The sequence below is a fragment of the Cataglyphis hispanica genome, chromosome 19 (assembly GCF_021464435.1).
Source record: "Cataglyphis hispanica isolate Lineage 1 chromosome 19, ULB_Chis1_1.0, whole genome shotgun sequence".
Classification (NCBI taxonomy): domain Eukaryota; kingdom Metazoa; phylum Arthropoda; class Insecta; order Hymenoptera; family Formicidae; genus Cataglyphis; species Cataglyphis hispanica.
The window spans coordinates 1,637,278-1,653,991 of NC_065972.1; the positions used below are offsets into that span (position 1 = coordinate 1,637,278).

Sequence of the window (16,714 nt, forward strand, 5' to 3'; positions counted from 1 at the left end):
TCTCGTTAAATGGAAAAAGAGGGGCTAAACGAGCCAGTTCGCCATCGCGAACATTAGCGTGGTTCATTAACGCGATTGTAAACGACCCACCCCGACCTTACAACGTCATTAGCATACTTACAATCGAAGATCGCGGTACGCGGCCGGAAACCATACAGCGAGCTCATATTATCATCTTTATTTTCAAAGCGAGTTTCCGTTCCCCGTTTGCAATTACTGACCGAGATTTTCAGATTTAACTAATGTCATTTTCATATTCTAATCGTATTGAAATTATTTTAATAGCATTGTCTCGAATGTTTTTACATTTTTACAATAAAATTATAATCTTAGTTTATTATTTGCTTAATTACTACTTTTAAATTTATTTTCTCAGAAATGTTTAATTGCGATTAATTTTATTATTATTTAAATTTTTTAATTTTTTATTAAACATAATAAAAGAATATATTATTTTCTAATTTTCTTAAAAATTTATTATATTTTTTGAGAATTATAATAATTGAATTTGAATTAAATCAACATTTTTTCTTGTTATTGACTTTAGGCCTCTTCCAAAAAAGGCTGAACATGGTGCACCAATCACGAGTAACAACAAATACGATCTATTATTTGGTGTGACAACGAGCGAAGCATTATGGAAGTTTGCAGAGAAGGATGTCTTACAAGGATTCGAGGGAGAGAGAAGAGACAGAATTATCCGCACGTACGTGAGAAATGCCTACGTCTATCATCTCACTGAGATATTTTATACGGTAAGTCATTTTTTTTTAATTATAAAATTGAAAAATAAAAATTTTTCACACGACAAGCGACAAGTGCACGCAATCATAGTGTGCAATCCTTTACATTACAAATTAGGACAATTATAGACGTTTTTTAATAAGTGAGAATTTTTTATTTATTATGTCTTGATGTATCTAAATAAAAAATTTTTATTAAAAATAAGAAAACTAATAATAATATTAGAATCTATATTCCAATCATTCTTTGCAATATTGTATTCTTAAATTTTCAAAAATTTGTGAATTGGATTTTTTCGCAATAGATTAGCATCTATTTGTTCTTTTATCCTTCTAGATATTATATTTAAATATAATTCTTAAATTATTTTATCACAAATGAAAATATGCAAAATATGTTTTCATTAACATTTGAATTTGAAATTACTGTCCGAGAGATTTTCGAAGATAAGAAAATCAATTTTCAAAGAGCAACGATGAATCGTATTTATCGTCAACAATATGCAACATGCCGTGCATATTTGCGGCGTGTATCGTTACATTCTCGCGGAATTTATTGCAGAATATAATTGTTATGTTTCATACCCAACGATTGAAACGCGAGCGTTACGTTTTGTCGAAATACACTGGCGACGCAATTCCATTTGGCCGGCGCGTTATCGGTCCACGCCAGGAGAGCGACGCACGCATTACTTAATGATTATAGACAATTAAATGATTACGGCCGCGACAATGTATTTTTACGAGCGCGATAGGGAAGCTATTAAACGCATATTTCGTAAATTGATTCGATATTGCATGTAAAACTCGCGAGGTTTCTAAAGCTTAATTGAAGGGACTTTTACAAAAAAAAAAAGGACAACATGTTTTTACTTGAAAAAGATACATGTATCAACGTAAAGAAAATATTTTTTTGCATTCTCTTTTGTGTTTTATTCTTTTTTTTTTAATGCACTTTTAATAAGCGCCCGCTGAGAGATCATTTCAAGCGCAAATTGGTCACGCGCCGGCTGATATTCCGGCAATCTCTTGCCGTGTCTATGACAGTGAATGACAGACCTGAAATTCGTTTTCGCATAGGTGGTGAACGAGTACACCGACTGGGAACGAACGGTTCAGCATCCCGTCAACACGAAGGATGCATGCGTGCAGGCATTGAGTGACGCGCAGTTCGTGGCGCCGCTCGTACAGACCGGGGATCTCTTCACTCTGAGGCATACCAAGAAACCGAACAATCCTCACATAGCGCCAATCTCCGACAGCGAAGAAGAACCGATGCCGAAAACCTACTTTTACGTATTCGACTATCAGATGAAGGACGGCGATTATCCGCAGGTAAGCAAAACAGAAAAGGAATCATAGATTGTCAAAAGAATTACGAAAACTCCGTTAGATAAAATAACATTACGTGTGTTAAAGTAACTTTTAATTTAGAGAAATTTTTAAATTGATTTTGACATACACACACACACACGTAGTGTGACATCATGTATTCCACTTAAGTTACTTGACATTATTATTTAATAAGTTAGAAAATCTTCGCGTAACATCGACGTTGGATTATCTCGCTTTTGAACTCTTCGAGGGCGATTTGTTAAAATAACAATGTTTGCCCCGTAGATGTTTAGTTTGATTAAGCTGTAGCTTGTTGCGAGGATGCAGGGCTAGGCAATCATTCGTTCGTCCGCAGAATATTCTCACGAAACCGCGTGATGACTGTTTTGCCATCGTCGGTCCGTCCACCATTGCTGGCTCAAATTATCGGCGTGTTTATGTTCAATTATGCACAGATTACGTTATACCCACGATGTTACATTATTGTTCTTCGCCGCGCGACGCGCCTTCTATTATCAGCATGGACGCAGGCTTTTGGACAGAAATCGAGTATGTACATATTTCGGATTATTTCCATCAGATGTGCCTTGAATCCCGTAATTTTCTCAAAATACCCATTATTCGTTAAAATATAAAATCAATTTATAAAATTTCAAAGATTTTATCGTACAATTGCATGAAATGTGACGGTTTAAAAGAAATGAAAAAAAATTTAGAAATTGACAATACACAATTTTTGATTATCAGAATCAAGCAATTAGTTTAGAAAAATAATATTAACTTTATTAATTTTTATAATTTAAATTATACAATTATCTACAGTCTATAATTTGACGCGTGACTTTTTCATCTCAATTTTATCATTCTTATTATTAGTAACCAATTGGGCGGAAAAATTTGCATCGACTATAGTTTATCCCAAACTCCTCTCTTTTTCTCTCATTAGCTTTATTATACACCTCTCTGTAATGTACAAAGAAGAGCTAATTAGTTTGCAGTTAGTCGATAAAAAATGCGACACCATCGGCGCAACGAACTTCGGACGCGTTTTCCCGGATAAATCCATCCGAGCGCGAGAAGTCTATCGGATCGATGATCGACGACCAACGGGGGGCGGTCGATTAGCGGTGGATGGCGGTACTCGAGGGTTGCCGACTCCCGGAGAGAAACCCTAGTCGGGTAAATATGTACGGAGATCGCGCTTCGGTGGAATAATCAGTCGAATCGCGAGGCTGTCGCGCGCTCCCGCACACGCTGTTTGCGATGCTGTCCCACAACACGGTGGCGTCTAACATCCCGCCTTTATCTCGCGGGACTTAGTCTCTCCTTCATTGTTTGCCGTCGTAAAACAGACAGAATCATCTCTCATCTCTCCACCCGCACAGTTGCATCCATAATTACTCCGAATAAATAGTTACGAGGATTGGAAAACCGATTTCGGCTACGCTCGGGCGCATTAACTATTAATCGAGCTGATATTCATTTTCTAGAACGCGCGTATGTTCCATCACGTTACGTCGTGAAAAATTCACATTTATTACGAAATAACAAGTCGATTATTTTGAGATGGATGTTTTGCTATGGATGAGAAAGCAATTTATTATACAAGAGTCTGAAAGGTTAAATTCTGTTCCATTTTATCGATCATCAGTGTTTCTTATTAAAATAAATTCTTGTTTTTAATTTGTATACAATAATTTGGATTTTTTTTTTTTTACGTAAAAGTAACTTTTTAGACACTTTTTTACTTCATCAACCTTTTCAGAAACATTGATGTTTCATTTATATTATTAGAAACATAATAAAAATGTAATAATAAAGATGAGAATTACATGCATGTTTTGTAACGTTAATTTTCTGATGATTGCGAGAAAAATCTTTCACCGGGATAAGGCGCGACTACCAACATGGCAGAAGATAATAGAGAGATTCAATTTAAAATGAAACCGGCGCACGTACGTCGAATATAATAAAGATGTCGGTATCGCGTCGTTTGCAGTCGGCACACACCTCATGACAGCCATTACGATCACAATCTTATTTCGATTTACGTTATATTATTTGAACAACTAATCGGTCGATTTATCTACCTCCGCTTTCTCTCTCTCTTTTCTCACCTATTTTTATCTTATTGAATTTTGCAAATATAAACAAGCTCTTTAAAAAATTTTTCACTAGAAACGAATTTTTCTTATAAGAGATTATTACATTATGCCTTCAATCTTTGCCTTTATTTCTAATATATAATAATAAATTAGATTCTTTAACGTGCTGTTTTAATCTATTTCTGCAATTGATATTAATTGGATATTACAATTAGATTTTTTAGCAACAGGAAAGAAGAAGAAAATTTTTAGCTACATAATTAAGTGGCTTTGGTTTTCTTTCTGAGATTGATTTGCATTTATAGTTTGTTTATAATTGTATGGCAGTCGCGTACATGGGCCAAAGGACGAGAAGTCCTTTGCATTCTGTCGATGCAAAATATTCCAGTCATGTCACGCGCGCAGCCATATGCGCAGTCACCACGTCACCGCGTTTGTCTACAACGTAATATTCCTATTTTTTTCACGTTCACGAGCAATTTCTTGTCTCACGAATAGACATCTTTCTGTAATTTGCTTTAAACTTACGTAATCGCAAGAAAGTGTGCTCGTAAATCAATTTCTTAAATAACACTTGTATCGGCACTACCAATTATTTGCTTGATTAAGAGAAAGAGACATCCTGATTCAAGTTACAAATAATTATTTAAATGTTTATGTAATTTTTTCTCTACAAAAATTTTCAATACTAAAAGTCTGAGAATTACAGATTCGCATCTTGAATGACCGCGTGAATTGCAAACTGATGTTTTCGCAAACTACGTATTCTTTTGATTTAAATAATACTGTTTAATATGCAACCTGCGTGTCTCCGTCCATGAAATTCGCGATAAGATTATATAGTATAATAAGCATAGTAAAAATTACTAAAGAAAGAGAGAAAGCAGAGCGTAACGGAGTATAATATTCCCGCGCAACCTAGAAACTCTCCTTTCTGCATAAAGAGACAAAAGAGACGGATAGAAAGGGAGAAGAGAACGAATTTCTCTGTCAAGTTCGTAAAAGCTCTCTCGAGATGGCAACTTGTAATCCACCGGCAAAGTGAAAACGGACATTGCGGGCGCGGCTTGCGCGATCGATTCTGCCTGGGACGAGCGAAATTCATCCTGAGGATCGTTGGGGGGATTTGCAAGGACCCATCGATACGCGGAGGATTTGCGAAGCCGACGTTCAAAATCTATCAGCTCGCGCGCCACCTCGCCCATTTCCAGGACTTTAGGCTCCTCGTGGATCCTTTTAAAAGGCTCCCCCGTGCTGTAATTTGATCGAGGACGATTTCCTTTAGCGGGATTCGCGCGCTCAACGTTCAAGAGAAAAAAAAAAAAAAATTTGTAAACCTTCGGTAGAGACGGTAATCGTTCCCTTGGGTGGTTAGAACGTTATTTAGCCGCGAAAGGTACGGTTAGCTCGATCTCCTTTTTTAAAGTCTTACATTAAAATTTTACAATGAAACTCGTAAAACGATATACTATGTAAGGACAGATTGGATTACTTTTGATCTAAAATTGAAACTAAAAAAAAACATCTTTAGAAATAATTGCGTTTTGTAGTAACATTATGCAAAAATAGTGCTGCAAAGACAAAATGTTAAAGAAAAGATTTCGCTTAATGTATCTGGATAGCATTAATAATTACATATCAATTTTGCAACAATACTTAATTGCACAATTATCGCCGATGTTTCAGAGCTTGCGTTTATAAAGTAATCGATACATTGATTAAGAAAAAAGCGAAATGAAAACGAAACTAGAAGGGATTCTCCGTGTCGAATCAGGTCCGATTTCTATTGGGCGCCACTCGTCGTGATTGCTATTTCTCCATCTTGCGCGAGGAAAATGAGAATACGAGTTTGCCTCGCAGCCCTCTTCTCTAACGCTCGTCCAAAGGCAGGTTGATGAGTGGGAAGGAAGGACGAAGGAAATAAGTAAAAAGAGTAGTCGAAAGTAACTGCGAGTCGGAGAAAGGCATTACGAGAAAATTTGCCCTCCAAGTATTCTGCGTATCTCGAAACACATTCTTTTCTCCTTAACAAATCCTCGAATAAAGCACAAATCTTGTTGCGGAATCATTAAATACCTCACAAATTATTAGACCAAAATCGAATAAAAAGTTTTTTTTAGCCGTCGATTTTCTTATTTTATTTTCGTAGAAGATATAAAAATCGTTTTTCAATTTTTTATCTTTTATTGAAAAAAAAATATATATGTCGGGAGATTTGTTGTATATATTTTTATATGATAAAATATATTCTCTTTCTTCAAGTATTATATGCACACCGTTTTGTTGTACGATCTTTTATGCAATATAAAAGGTCAAAAATTAATATCTTGCATTAAAAAAATATAAATAATTAATTTAAACATGACGGAAAATAAAAACAAATTGATATATTTGACAAAGATAGTTGCAGAGTTATATTGATTCTAAAAATAAATATGTGACAAGTGTGTGTACACTGCGGATTTTAGAAGACATTTAAATTTTCATTTCTTTTTAACTTTCGTTTTAAGTAAAAGAGAGAACCTACTCATCTCCCGAGACAGTTTTATCGAAATAAAAATGAATTTTTACGGTGCGTTGGATTCTTGCTTCTGCAAGGTTAAATTAAGTCGTGACAGACGCGAAGAAATTGAAAGACGATGAAAGGAAGAATCGGGAGGAAGAGGGAGCGATGAAACGAATTATTTAATTAAAGCTATCCGGTGCACGGTTTCAAAACCGGGCTTCCCTTCGCCCTGTCGCGGCAATCCTTTACCGGGCTAATTGGGGAGCACCCCCGGTCTAATGAGCGAAGAAAGGAGGGCAAAACGACGCGAAACAAAACGGCGAGGGCCGGCAAAAAAATCTGGAACGAAGGCGCCGCGAGTTCCGGACAGAGATTATCCGTTTTGTCCAATTTCTTTCTCGTTGTCATGGTTCGTCCTGGGGGGGATTTTTCGCCAACGATAAACGTGACCTCGTCGAAAATCCACGCGGCGTTTATCTCGCGCACTCGCGTATAATTACGATGTTTCGAGATTATACATGTACATATACAGTAAAATTAAATAAATTCAAGTAGTAAATATGCGCTCGGTCGCGTCCGTTGCATTAATTAATTTTAATTGCACGCACATTCGATCACACGTGCTTTAATAATCGGTGTGGAAATTACGTATTATTTGTTTACATTAAATGTCGTCACCACGAGGTATTATAAAAGATTAAATAAATTTATAATTATTGCATCTAGCTCTCCCTCTGTGCGTGAACGTTACGTTTACGTGTAACTATTAAAACGAGATTACTGTATAATAGACAAGTAATATAATGCAATAAAACAGTTTTGCAGTGTGAGTTATCAGAGTGGAATCAAAAAGAAGATTGTAACTTTGTACCTGTATACTCCAGCATAAATAAACGATTGAAATAGAATGTTGTATACAAAAACAAAAGAGTTTTTATGAAAGCTTTAAAAGCTTGTTTTAAAAGCAGATGAAAAAATGTAAACTGTTATTATTTACTGAAATGTAGCACACACATCTCAATAAATTAAAGAATCACTTGGGATCGATCGCAGAAAAAAAAACACAAAATTTAAATTTCTACATCTTGGCGAAAAATAATTTTGGCAATTGATAAAGAAGCATTTTAAAGCATAGAGACTCTCAGCTTTCACAACTACGTCGAAGTTTTGCCTCGACAATGTTTCTATTTCAAGGTACGCCACTTTCAAGCAGATAGTGCTAACAAAAAAAAACTTTATCTTTGAAATTGTATACAAAACAGAAAAAATTTCTCTTCTATTTTTGTTCGAGATCTTCCGTGAGCTTAAAGTGTTCTCTTAAAAATGCTTTTTTTTTTTTTTAGAAAATGAACGACGATTTCTTTTTTCGTCGAATTTTCGCGATTCAAAATGATTCAATGGTGAATTTTCAGCTCCGGATTTTGTGATGTCTCTCGGAGAGATTTTTTTTTTTTCATGCAAACGCGACATATACTACAGACGCATCGGGTGCAGGTACATTGTACGTATTGCCGCGATAAAATATTCATCGCAAAGTTTACGGCTGTCAGCTGTCGTAGTCGTGGAGCATGGTTAACACGAAGGATTGGGAGGAGAGGAGTGGGCTTAATATCCGCGCGCGCTAAAGCGCAATTAAATTATTTGTTCCTCTAAAATATGCAATGCTGCGTCGGTTATGCATGCGCTTTTCGCGCGAACGCTCACGCAACAGGTATTTATGAATGCTATTTAGAAAAATAGCACTCACCGATAGGCGTGCCAAAGTGTCCAGATAATTTACGCGCTCTGCTGTTTGTGCCTTTTAATATAATATACCGCGTGACATTTGACATACTATTGATTAAAACGGGCACAAAATTAGATGGGCTTTATTGAGATCGGATGAAACGACAATATTGTTCTCCATTGTTGAGAAATAATTGATGCGAGAATAGAGAGAATTTTATTTATCTTATTTTAATATTGCAAGTCATTTTGTTGCTTTGTTTTTAAAATTTTGTTAAATTTATTGCTTTGAAAAGTCTATTTTATTATTTCATATGTTTTCAAGTGCACAGAGAATATGATTTTATCTACCGATTGTAAATGGATCTGGTTATTTTTATCTCAAAAGATCAAAGTAGACGATAATTTCTGTAACAAAATTAATTAGTCCATTGGTGTCATTTGCTATTCTGGATCGATGGATTTGTCGTCGCTCTCGCAAACGAGGTTCTCGGGAGTCTCGTTAAAGAGCTTAAAGATTAAATAACGAACGCCCGCGAGCGTTTACGGTATGACGAAGCAAGGGAAGGATATAGGTCGCTTGTCGGATAACAGCCGCCAAATAGACGCGCTTTCAAACGGATGGCGCCATTTGGCGGAAAAAGCTTCGCCGTTTTATGGCGGCTGCCCGACAATTTGCATGCTCGTTCTTCCTAGTTTTGACGGGGAAACGAGCGCTCGTAAGCTTAGTCGCAAAATGCACAAGCGAGCACGCGCGAATAGAGAACTGTCATGGGATCCAATCGCGGATGGTCCGAAACTGCCGTCAGGATCAGCAACAATTGTCTCGAGTAAGTAATCATCAGTCTCTCCATTGATGGCAGATATATGTATAGAATCTTTTATTTTAAATCGTTCGTATTTTATTTCCATGATTTTATTGAACGAACAAACTTTGTTAAAAACGCTCAAGTTGTACTTCATTTAACACTCATATCTCCCCGTTTCGTATAAAACTTGTGTAGTTGTTTAACTAGAAAATAAGATCCTTTAACAAACCGCGAGGAAGTTTCTTCGATAATGCACAAGTAGCGGCAAATTTCTCTCTTTATTTTATTTTTTTTTTTTTTGCCTTCGACATTTTAATTCAAAATATGCTCTCTTTATTGGAAAATGACAATCACTTTGTATATCGCAATACATATTGCAATACCATATGTATCGGGCGAAAGGAAGTACCGCCGGCTGATGAATAGACGGGAATCGCGTCTGTCCAGACGTACGTTTATACTACTTGTTTACCTACCATATCTCTCGTGCCCGGCGCCGTACGATTTCGCGTGTCCGAGAAACACGGAAATAATAGCTAATAGAAACAATACCCTCAACGTTCCCGCCGGTCTGTGCCTGATCCATGTCTAACAAGAGTCGCCGTTGTACCTCGGAAAACATGGAGGATCCTTTAACCGATCGACGTTATCCGAATTCCCGTTTGCTGGGAATTCCGCGACGAGAAACTCGCGCGGTCCAACTTTTCCCATTTAAATTCAAATTTATACGTTTGAGAAGAAATAATGCGCATATCCGCGATAAAAATTGATGCTAATTTCGCAGTAATTTATTCCCGGAACTTTGATTATTGCTTATCACCTGATTAATACAAAAATGTAATTGGGAAAATAAAGCATTGTTTTTTTTTATGGGGAAAAATGATAATTTTTCGACATAATTAAGATTGTTTTATATTTTTTGAATAATGGTCTAACAATAAAACATAAACACTCTCCTTTACAAAGTAATTTTGCCAAATTCGAATATATTTCTAATACATCAAATATATTCTAAACTTTAAAAATTGGATGCCTTAAATATTTTTTACATCCATACATCTATTCGACAATTTTCTTTTGCAAATATAAAGTCGATTTCAGAGATTTTCACAAAGAGAGATTTAAATTAACAATAAATGAATCTAATAATGTTTCTTGTTAAAAGATAATTCCGTATGAGCTGTTGATAGCTGGAAAGAGACAATGGTCGCAAAAATAGACGAAAAAGTCGTCATTTTTGGGAAAATTAGCGTGCAGTTGATAATTGACGCGGCGAATAGAGTGCATAGTTGTGCACACAGTTGTCTGCATACCAAGGGGACGTGATATATTACGGGCAAACGCTATTGTCACGTTATTATTCGCGTAGGGTACAGTCGCAACGTTAGAGCGTTATCTCGTCAACCAGCGAGATTACGATATGATAAATTAATCAAAATTAGAGCGAATGCGCTAATTAACGGTCGGAATGTCCGCCAAGGCAAGTTCGCGTTATTTCTCAACATCTAATTACACTCCATGTTCCTTAAATCTTTCTTGACATAAATCGTGCGAAATTAACTTTCAATTTTGAGTCTATTTCTTTCGTGCCATGTAATGCTTTTGCTTTTACACATATATATGTAATTGTTTGAAGCAAATTGATGTAGTATTCATTATATGTGATGAAAAAATACAATAATTTCTATTTATTTGGATTACTCTTCTTTTGCATTTCTCCTTTTTTTCATAATTACGCTAGTAAAGCGTAATGCCATGTTGAAGCAAATTAGCCGAGTGTTTTCTATATAATTTTGAAAAAGAGATCTTATTACTATGCGCGTCAGATATTTTCCACGTTGCCAGCAGCGACTATTTAAGTCAGTCGCGTTTTATAAATAAAGCGCGTTCTTACGAATAGAATATATTTCTGAATACAATTATTTCGTACCGCATATAAGAAGGAACACAGATGCAAGTATTAATTAAATTCTTAAAAAGACATATGAGATTACGTAAAAAAATTATAAATAATTTAAAGTATTCTCGATATTTATGAAAACTACAAAAACATACAAAACTCTTCCATTTAATATTGTATTAAAATTAGTATAAAAATAATAGTTACTGTAAATAAATTTTGCTGAAAACAGTAAATTTTTTTCTAGTGTACATTTCAATTAAAAATAAAATTATATAATGTAATTATATAATAAAATATAATTATGTATAATTAGAGCAGATTGTCTTTTTCTACTGCGCAAACAAATAGGAATAACATTGCGAAGAAAATTGCGCGATCCTACAAATTAATCGCGATAGAAATTTCTGATAAGCTATTTTCCATCGCGAATGGGCGGCGTTACTTTAGCGACAGCGCTTCGTATTATCGTTTCCTACAACGACGCGGTTTAACCGAGGCACGAATTGAAATTTGCCGGCATCTGCGGAACGTCAGGAATGCCGCCGTGATCCTGTCGCTATCCAAGAATCGAGGAGATGGAGGCAAAGGTAAAGCGAAAAGGCGGAGGTCCAATCGCGTCAACGAGATTACATCGTAGAATTTCATGCCCTCTCCTTCTTCCTCTCGTATTACCAAAATCAAAATCTCTTCTCGTGTTATCGCTTACGACCGGTTTATACCGAACACTAGCGAGTTGTATCAAGCAGGGAATGCTCCTTGTAACAAGTGTACAAACAAGCGTTATTTGTACAAAGATTTTGATCAGGTTTAAGTTGAGACGAGGATAAGAATCTTGATCACAATTTAAAACAGAAATCAGATGGAATGTACACCAAAATAATTAAACGAGCATATAATTTTTTAAAGAATTGATCGCATTAAACATTGCAAGTCTAAAGATTATAAATTTGTTAAATTTCTTACGCTTAAATAGTGTCACATGCACAAAATAGTAAAGAAGCATAATACTTGGAATATTTAGACAAGATTCAGAATATTTTTATCATGAAACATTCACGCAACAGAATCAGAAACTTGCGAAAAGCGCATTAGAAGGGTCATGAATTCGTTAGTCGCTGTAACCGAATCATCAAACGGCGCGTTGGTTAAGAGGCGCGAGGAGAGACGTGCAAAGTCACTCAACGAGACAGTCTCTCATCGTCGTTAACGTCATTTCGTAGCTGTTAAGACCGACGTTGTTACAAAAGCGGCGTAATGTGGCGCGGGAGCCGCTCTATTCCAGAATCGGTATTAACGGCGCGTTTCTTGCGCGTCTACGAACGCGCCGGATTATGCAGCGAATGACATCTTTACCCCCGCCCCCTCCCTCCCCTTCCCCGCCCCTCTTCCTCCTCCCTCGACGATCCTGCGTAACGCGAGGATGCGAAAGGATGTTTGGCGCAATGTTGGACGAATGTCGGAGCGACGATAAAAAGAAATGTGTTTTGGCCTTTCTAGAAGTAAGGATGCGTATTACTAATGAGACGAATAAAAAAGGGAAAAAAAGAAAAATAAAAAAATCGAGAAATGAAATTAAAAAAAAAAGAAAACAACATAAATGTGATTGAAAAAATACGCAACACTTGCATAAACATTACAGTATCACGATATTAAAACGTCTTGCGTTTGAGATTCATGTACGATGGGAATTCTCACCGCCTGCTCGATTAATCGAAAGAGAACGAAAAGGGAAAAGTCGCGCTCATCCAAAGAGTCGTTAACGTTACATACGAGCGGAAACGCAGAGTTTTAATAACAGAGAGCGCAGTTTGTGCCCCGGCATTTCCTCTCGTTCGACATTTAACCGATCTCACACGCCCCTTTCCCTTTGTCGCGCCGTCCCTTCCCGCGGAATTGTTTTTCCTCGTTTCCCGGTTACATTTTCACTACCAAGTTCTAACAGTAACGGATCAGCGGAACTCAAAGCTCACTGCCCCTGCATTGACAATGCCTGCAGTCCCTCCTCCCTCCGTTACCGTGAGGGACTGGAGAGAAGGAATAATATCTTAAAAGTCAGCAGACAACATTGGACTCGATAGTTCTTTGTATTCGTATATGTGTGTTTGTATATAACATCGGAAATTGCAAAGACGTACGTTTGAAAAAAAAACTTTCTATGGCCTTTAAAATACAATTGCAATAAGCATAGCTCTTTTCCGTAACCTTATTACTATTTTTTTATTTTTTTATTTATTATCGAAATTTTTTTTAAGTTTTATCACAATTTTTTTTACATTTTTCATATTATCAATAATAATATTGTCTCATTTTAGAAGGGATGTTATTCTAAAATTATTGTTTTTAGGAAAAATGCAAAAATTATGTTTATTATACGCATAAAAATAATTTCTATAATGAAAATTTATTTCAACATTCTTTTTAACAACTCTTTCTCTTTAAGACAAATAATATAAGTTCAATTTAAAAAGATGTTTAAGTATATCCTTAAACTTTATATACTAATATAATTAAACTTGCTAAAAAAAATCATCTCGACAATGTCTCGAATCATTTTAGAAAGAAATTTGATTTTCGTCGATAGTTTGATCGAGTCAATGGCGATTCTTCAATCTTGGCGACGTCAAAAAGACGTATAGATAATCCGATCGGATTTTCAACGGAATAATCAAGACAAAAGCGGCCAGAAACGAATCTCTTCGTCGATGACATCATTTCCCGATAACTCGCGCATAGACCGACTTGTCTTCCATTTGTGGCGTTAAACCGTGAAATTGCTCGGCCGTTGCACTCGCGGACTGCGATTGTCGATGCCAGACACGCCGGAAGTCGACTTTATGGCAGCCGGGGGCGCGCGCATACGCGTCCGGACGGACCTCGGGGGCCGTGAAAAGGGGAGTGAAATTGGAACGAAAAAAGAACTGCAGAATAAAAACTAAAAGTTACGGGGCGGTCGCGAGACCCGGTGCCAAAAAGGGTTGAAAGCGCGACGCGAACGCGCGCCATTCTCTTTCTCCCTGTCGCTTTTCCTTTCTCTTTTTTTTTTTTCGTTTTAATTTCACGCCCGCGCCAATTTTCGGGCTTTTCGCAAGCCCGAGGAGAGAGAAAGAGAGGTCATCGGCGTCGATTTATTACGCCACGCCGAACGAAAGGCACGCCGGCGTGCAAATCGCTGAAAATCTATTCTCAAAGAGAGGAGGATCAGAACCGTTTAGTTATCTCGAGCTCAACGAATGAGAATATAAGAGCAGATAATAAGAGCGACGTGCGGTTTGATCGTCATCCCACATTCAAATATTCCATAATTCCATCTCAGACACTCTTATGATGAACTCCGTCGTGTGCCCGGGAAACTCTATATTCTCGTAACCGTAAAGAGGAATTTCAACTTATATGGGAGAGATCAAATTGATCACGACATAAAGACGATCGAATTCCGTTCTCGGATCGCGGCGCATCAATCAACCCGCCTGCGGAATCGTTTCAGGACTTTCCAGAAGGGATGCTCTGGATGTGCACCTTAATGAAATTAATGTATCGGTAGCAGTCGTATATTGCCGGTTAGCCGACGCTCTCGACAATGACGGAATCTAGTTGGCGAAACAACTTCGATAAAGCTCCGGATTCGTTCCGACAGTGATGTATACGTAACACGGGCATTTTGGATTTCGGCTTCTGTGTTTCATATTTCATCCCCCTTCTCTCTTGCTTTCTCTCTCTCTCTCTCTCTCTCTCTCTCTCTCTCTCTCTTTTCCTTTTATCTTTTTTTTAATATTATATATATTATTACATTTATTATTTCATCATTTTATATCGCTATTTTCTTCTTTCTATATTAATTTTTATATTATTTCATATTATATTTATTATTTTTATAGATTATTTTAATATATATGTGATTTATTATACAAGACATCATAGAAGTAGAGTACAAAGCGTATTTCTTTCTTTTATCAAAAATGTATTTTGCTTAAGAAATATTGCTCTATTTTTTTTGCTCTCTCTATACCTGTCGTTTCCGCCTCGCCCTCGCGCCCTCCGCTATTGATAGAGCAGACAGCATCTTAACCAGTACCGATTCGGAACTAAGCTCGTCTACTTGGCAAATGCCCTTTCGTGCGCCATTCGGCACGGACGTGTACGTACGTAATCGTCTTAGAATCACCGATTCCATTTCAGTGCTTGCTGTGGAACAGATAGCTTCCTCGGTACGGCGGACTTGTGCCTCGGATCGATTCCGGAGTCTGGTATACCTCCAAATTCGTAGAATCCAAAATCCACGAGTCTATAATAACTAGAGAATATCCTAATCTCAGATTTCGAGCATAGCGATTTGTATCGCGTGATGTTTGGATATCTACAATTCCGAGAGATGGGATCTACAGTGATACTAAAATTTATCTTAATAACTGACGCTATAGATTACGCGTTCATTCCCCCATAAATACTTTATCCATCTTTTGAACCGAGGGTCAACGTCAGCCGAACGTTTCCAGTTAGAATGTAATTCGCCGGAGAAATTGAATCGCGTTCTGACGTGTCCGCGATGATCGAGCTTGCGGATAAGCTCGCGCCGACGACGTCGACGACGACCGTCTCTAAATCCCGGCTGATATTAAGCGGTATTTCTGATTTATAGTCGGCGCCCCGCGCAATTAAAGCGGGCCCAGATGAAAAACGTCATCCATTTTTATCTATCGGCTGCGTAATCTATCGCGATTAATATCAACGTACAGTTTCGCGCGTCTTCTCCTTAATTGACATTAAGTATCTTCATTTATCTTTATTATTCAATGTTTCAACGACCAAATTTTTGTATTTTTTTTTTTTAAATTATCATGTATATCAAAAATAAAATATATAAAAGTATACTCAACTCTGCTTCTTCGCTCTGTTTACAGAAGATGGGCTCGGTGCATGGCGAAGAACTTCCATTCGTCTTCGGGGCGCCGTTGTGGGTGGAGGGATTTGGCCATTTTCCGAAAAACTACACAAGACTGGAAATGGCACTCTCGGAAAGTATCATGCAGTATTTCGCCAACTTTGTGAAAACCGGGTAAGTGGGTTATGCGATATTCAATCAATTCCCGATACTGATGGAATTTGAATTAAAATTGTGGAACAAAGACGCGAAAATTCGAGGATTTTAATAATGGATATCGCGCGAATAGCAACTCTGCTCGGCGCAAAACGTGACGTTGCACGCTATTTTTTTTTTTTTCCCTGTAACTTATATTCATTCCAAAAGCGAATTTTAATTTCCACTTGCGCAAATTGCATTTTTGAAATTCACCCTTTTTCTTTCGGTCGCACTCTGCACGCACCACTTGCGGAATCAATTTGCGGCCGAAAAAAAAAGCATCGAAAAGCGTCTAATTTTCCATATTCATGAGCGGCGCGGAAAGCTCGCTTGGCGGAAAGGGAGGAGATGCGTAAGAGGCGATCATAGGAATGAGGAAAGCGGCCTCGTTCGACATTATAGAGTTAAAATATTTTTGCACATGCTAATCGGAGTTTTTCACTCATTTTTTCATCTTATCCCTGATAAAGCCAACAAACAAACAGCAGAAATTGAAATTATTATTTCACAC

The 16,714-nt window shown here is 37.1% G+C and overlaps 1 protein-coding gene across 3 annotated transcripts in view; it reads left to right on the forward strand.

Moving 5' to 3' along the window:
• LOC126856512 (neuroligin-4, Y-linked-like) overlaps window positions 1-16,714 on the forward strand; it is a 147,382-nt gene that overhangs the window by 81,329 nt on the left and 49,339 nt on the right. For all 3 annotated transcript variants that reach the window (XM_050605065.1, XM_050605067.1, XM_050605066.1), the window contains 3 exons: window positions 548-755; window positions 1,824-2,078; window positions 16,025-16,179. In XM_050605065.1, the coding sequence (XP_050461022.1) occupies window positions 548-755; window positions 1,824-2,078; window positions 16,025-16,179 (618 nt within the window). The remainder of the gene's footprint in view (window positions 1-547; window positions 756-1,823; window positions 2,079-16,024; window positions 16,180-16,714) is intronic.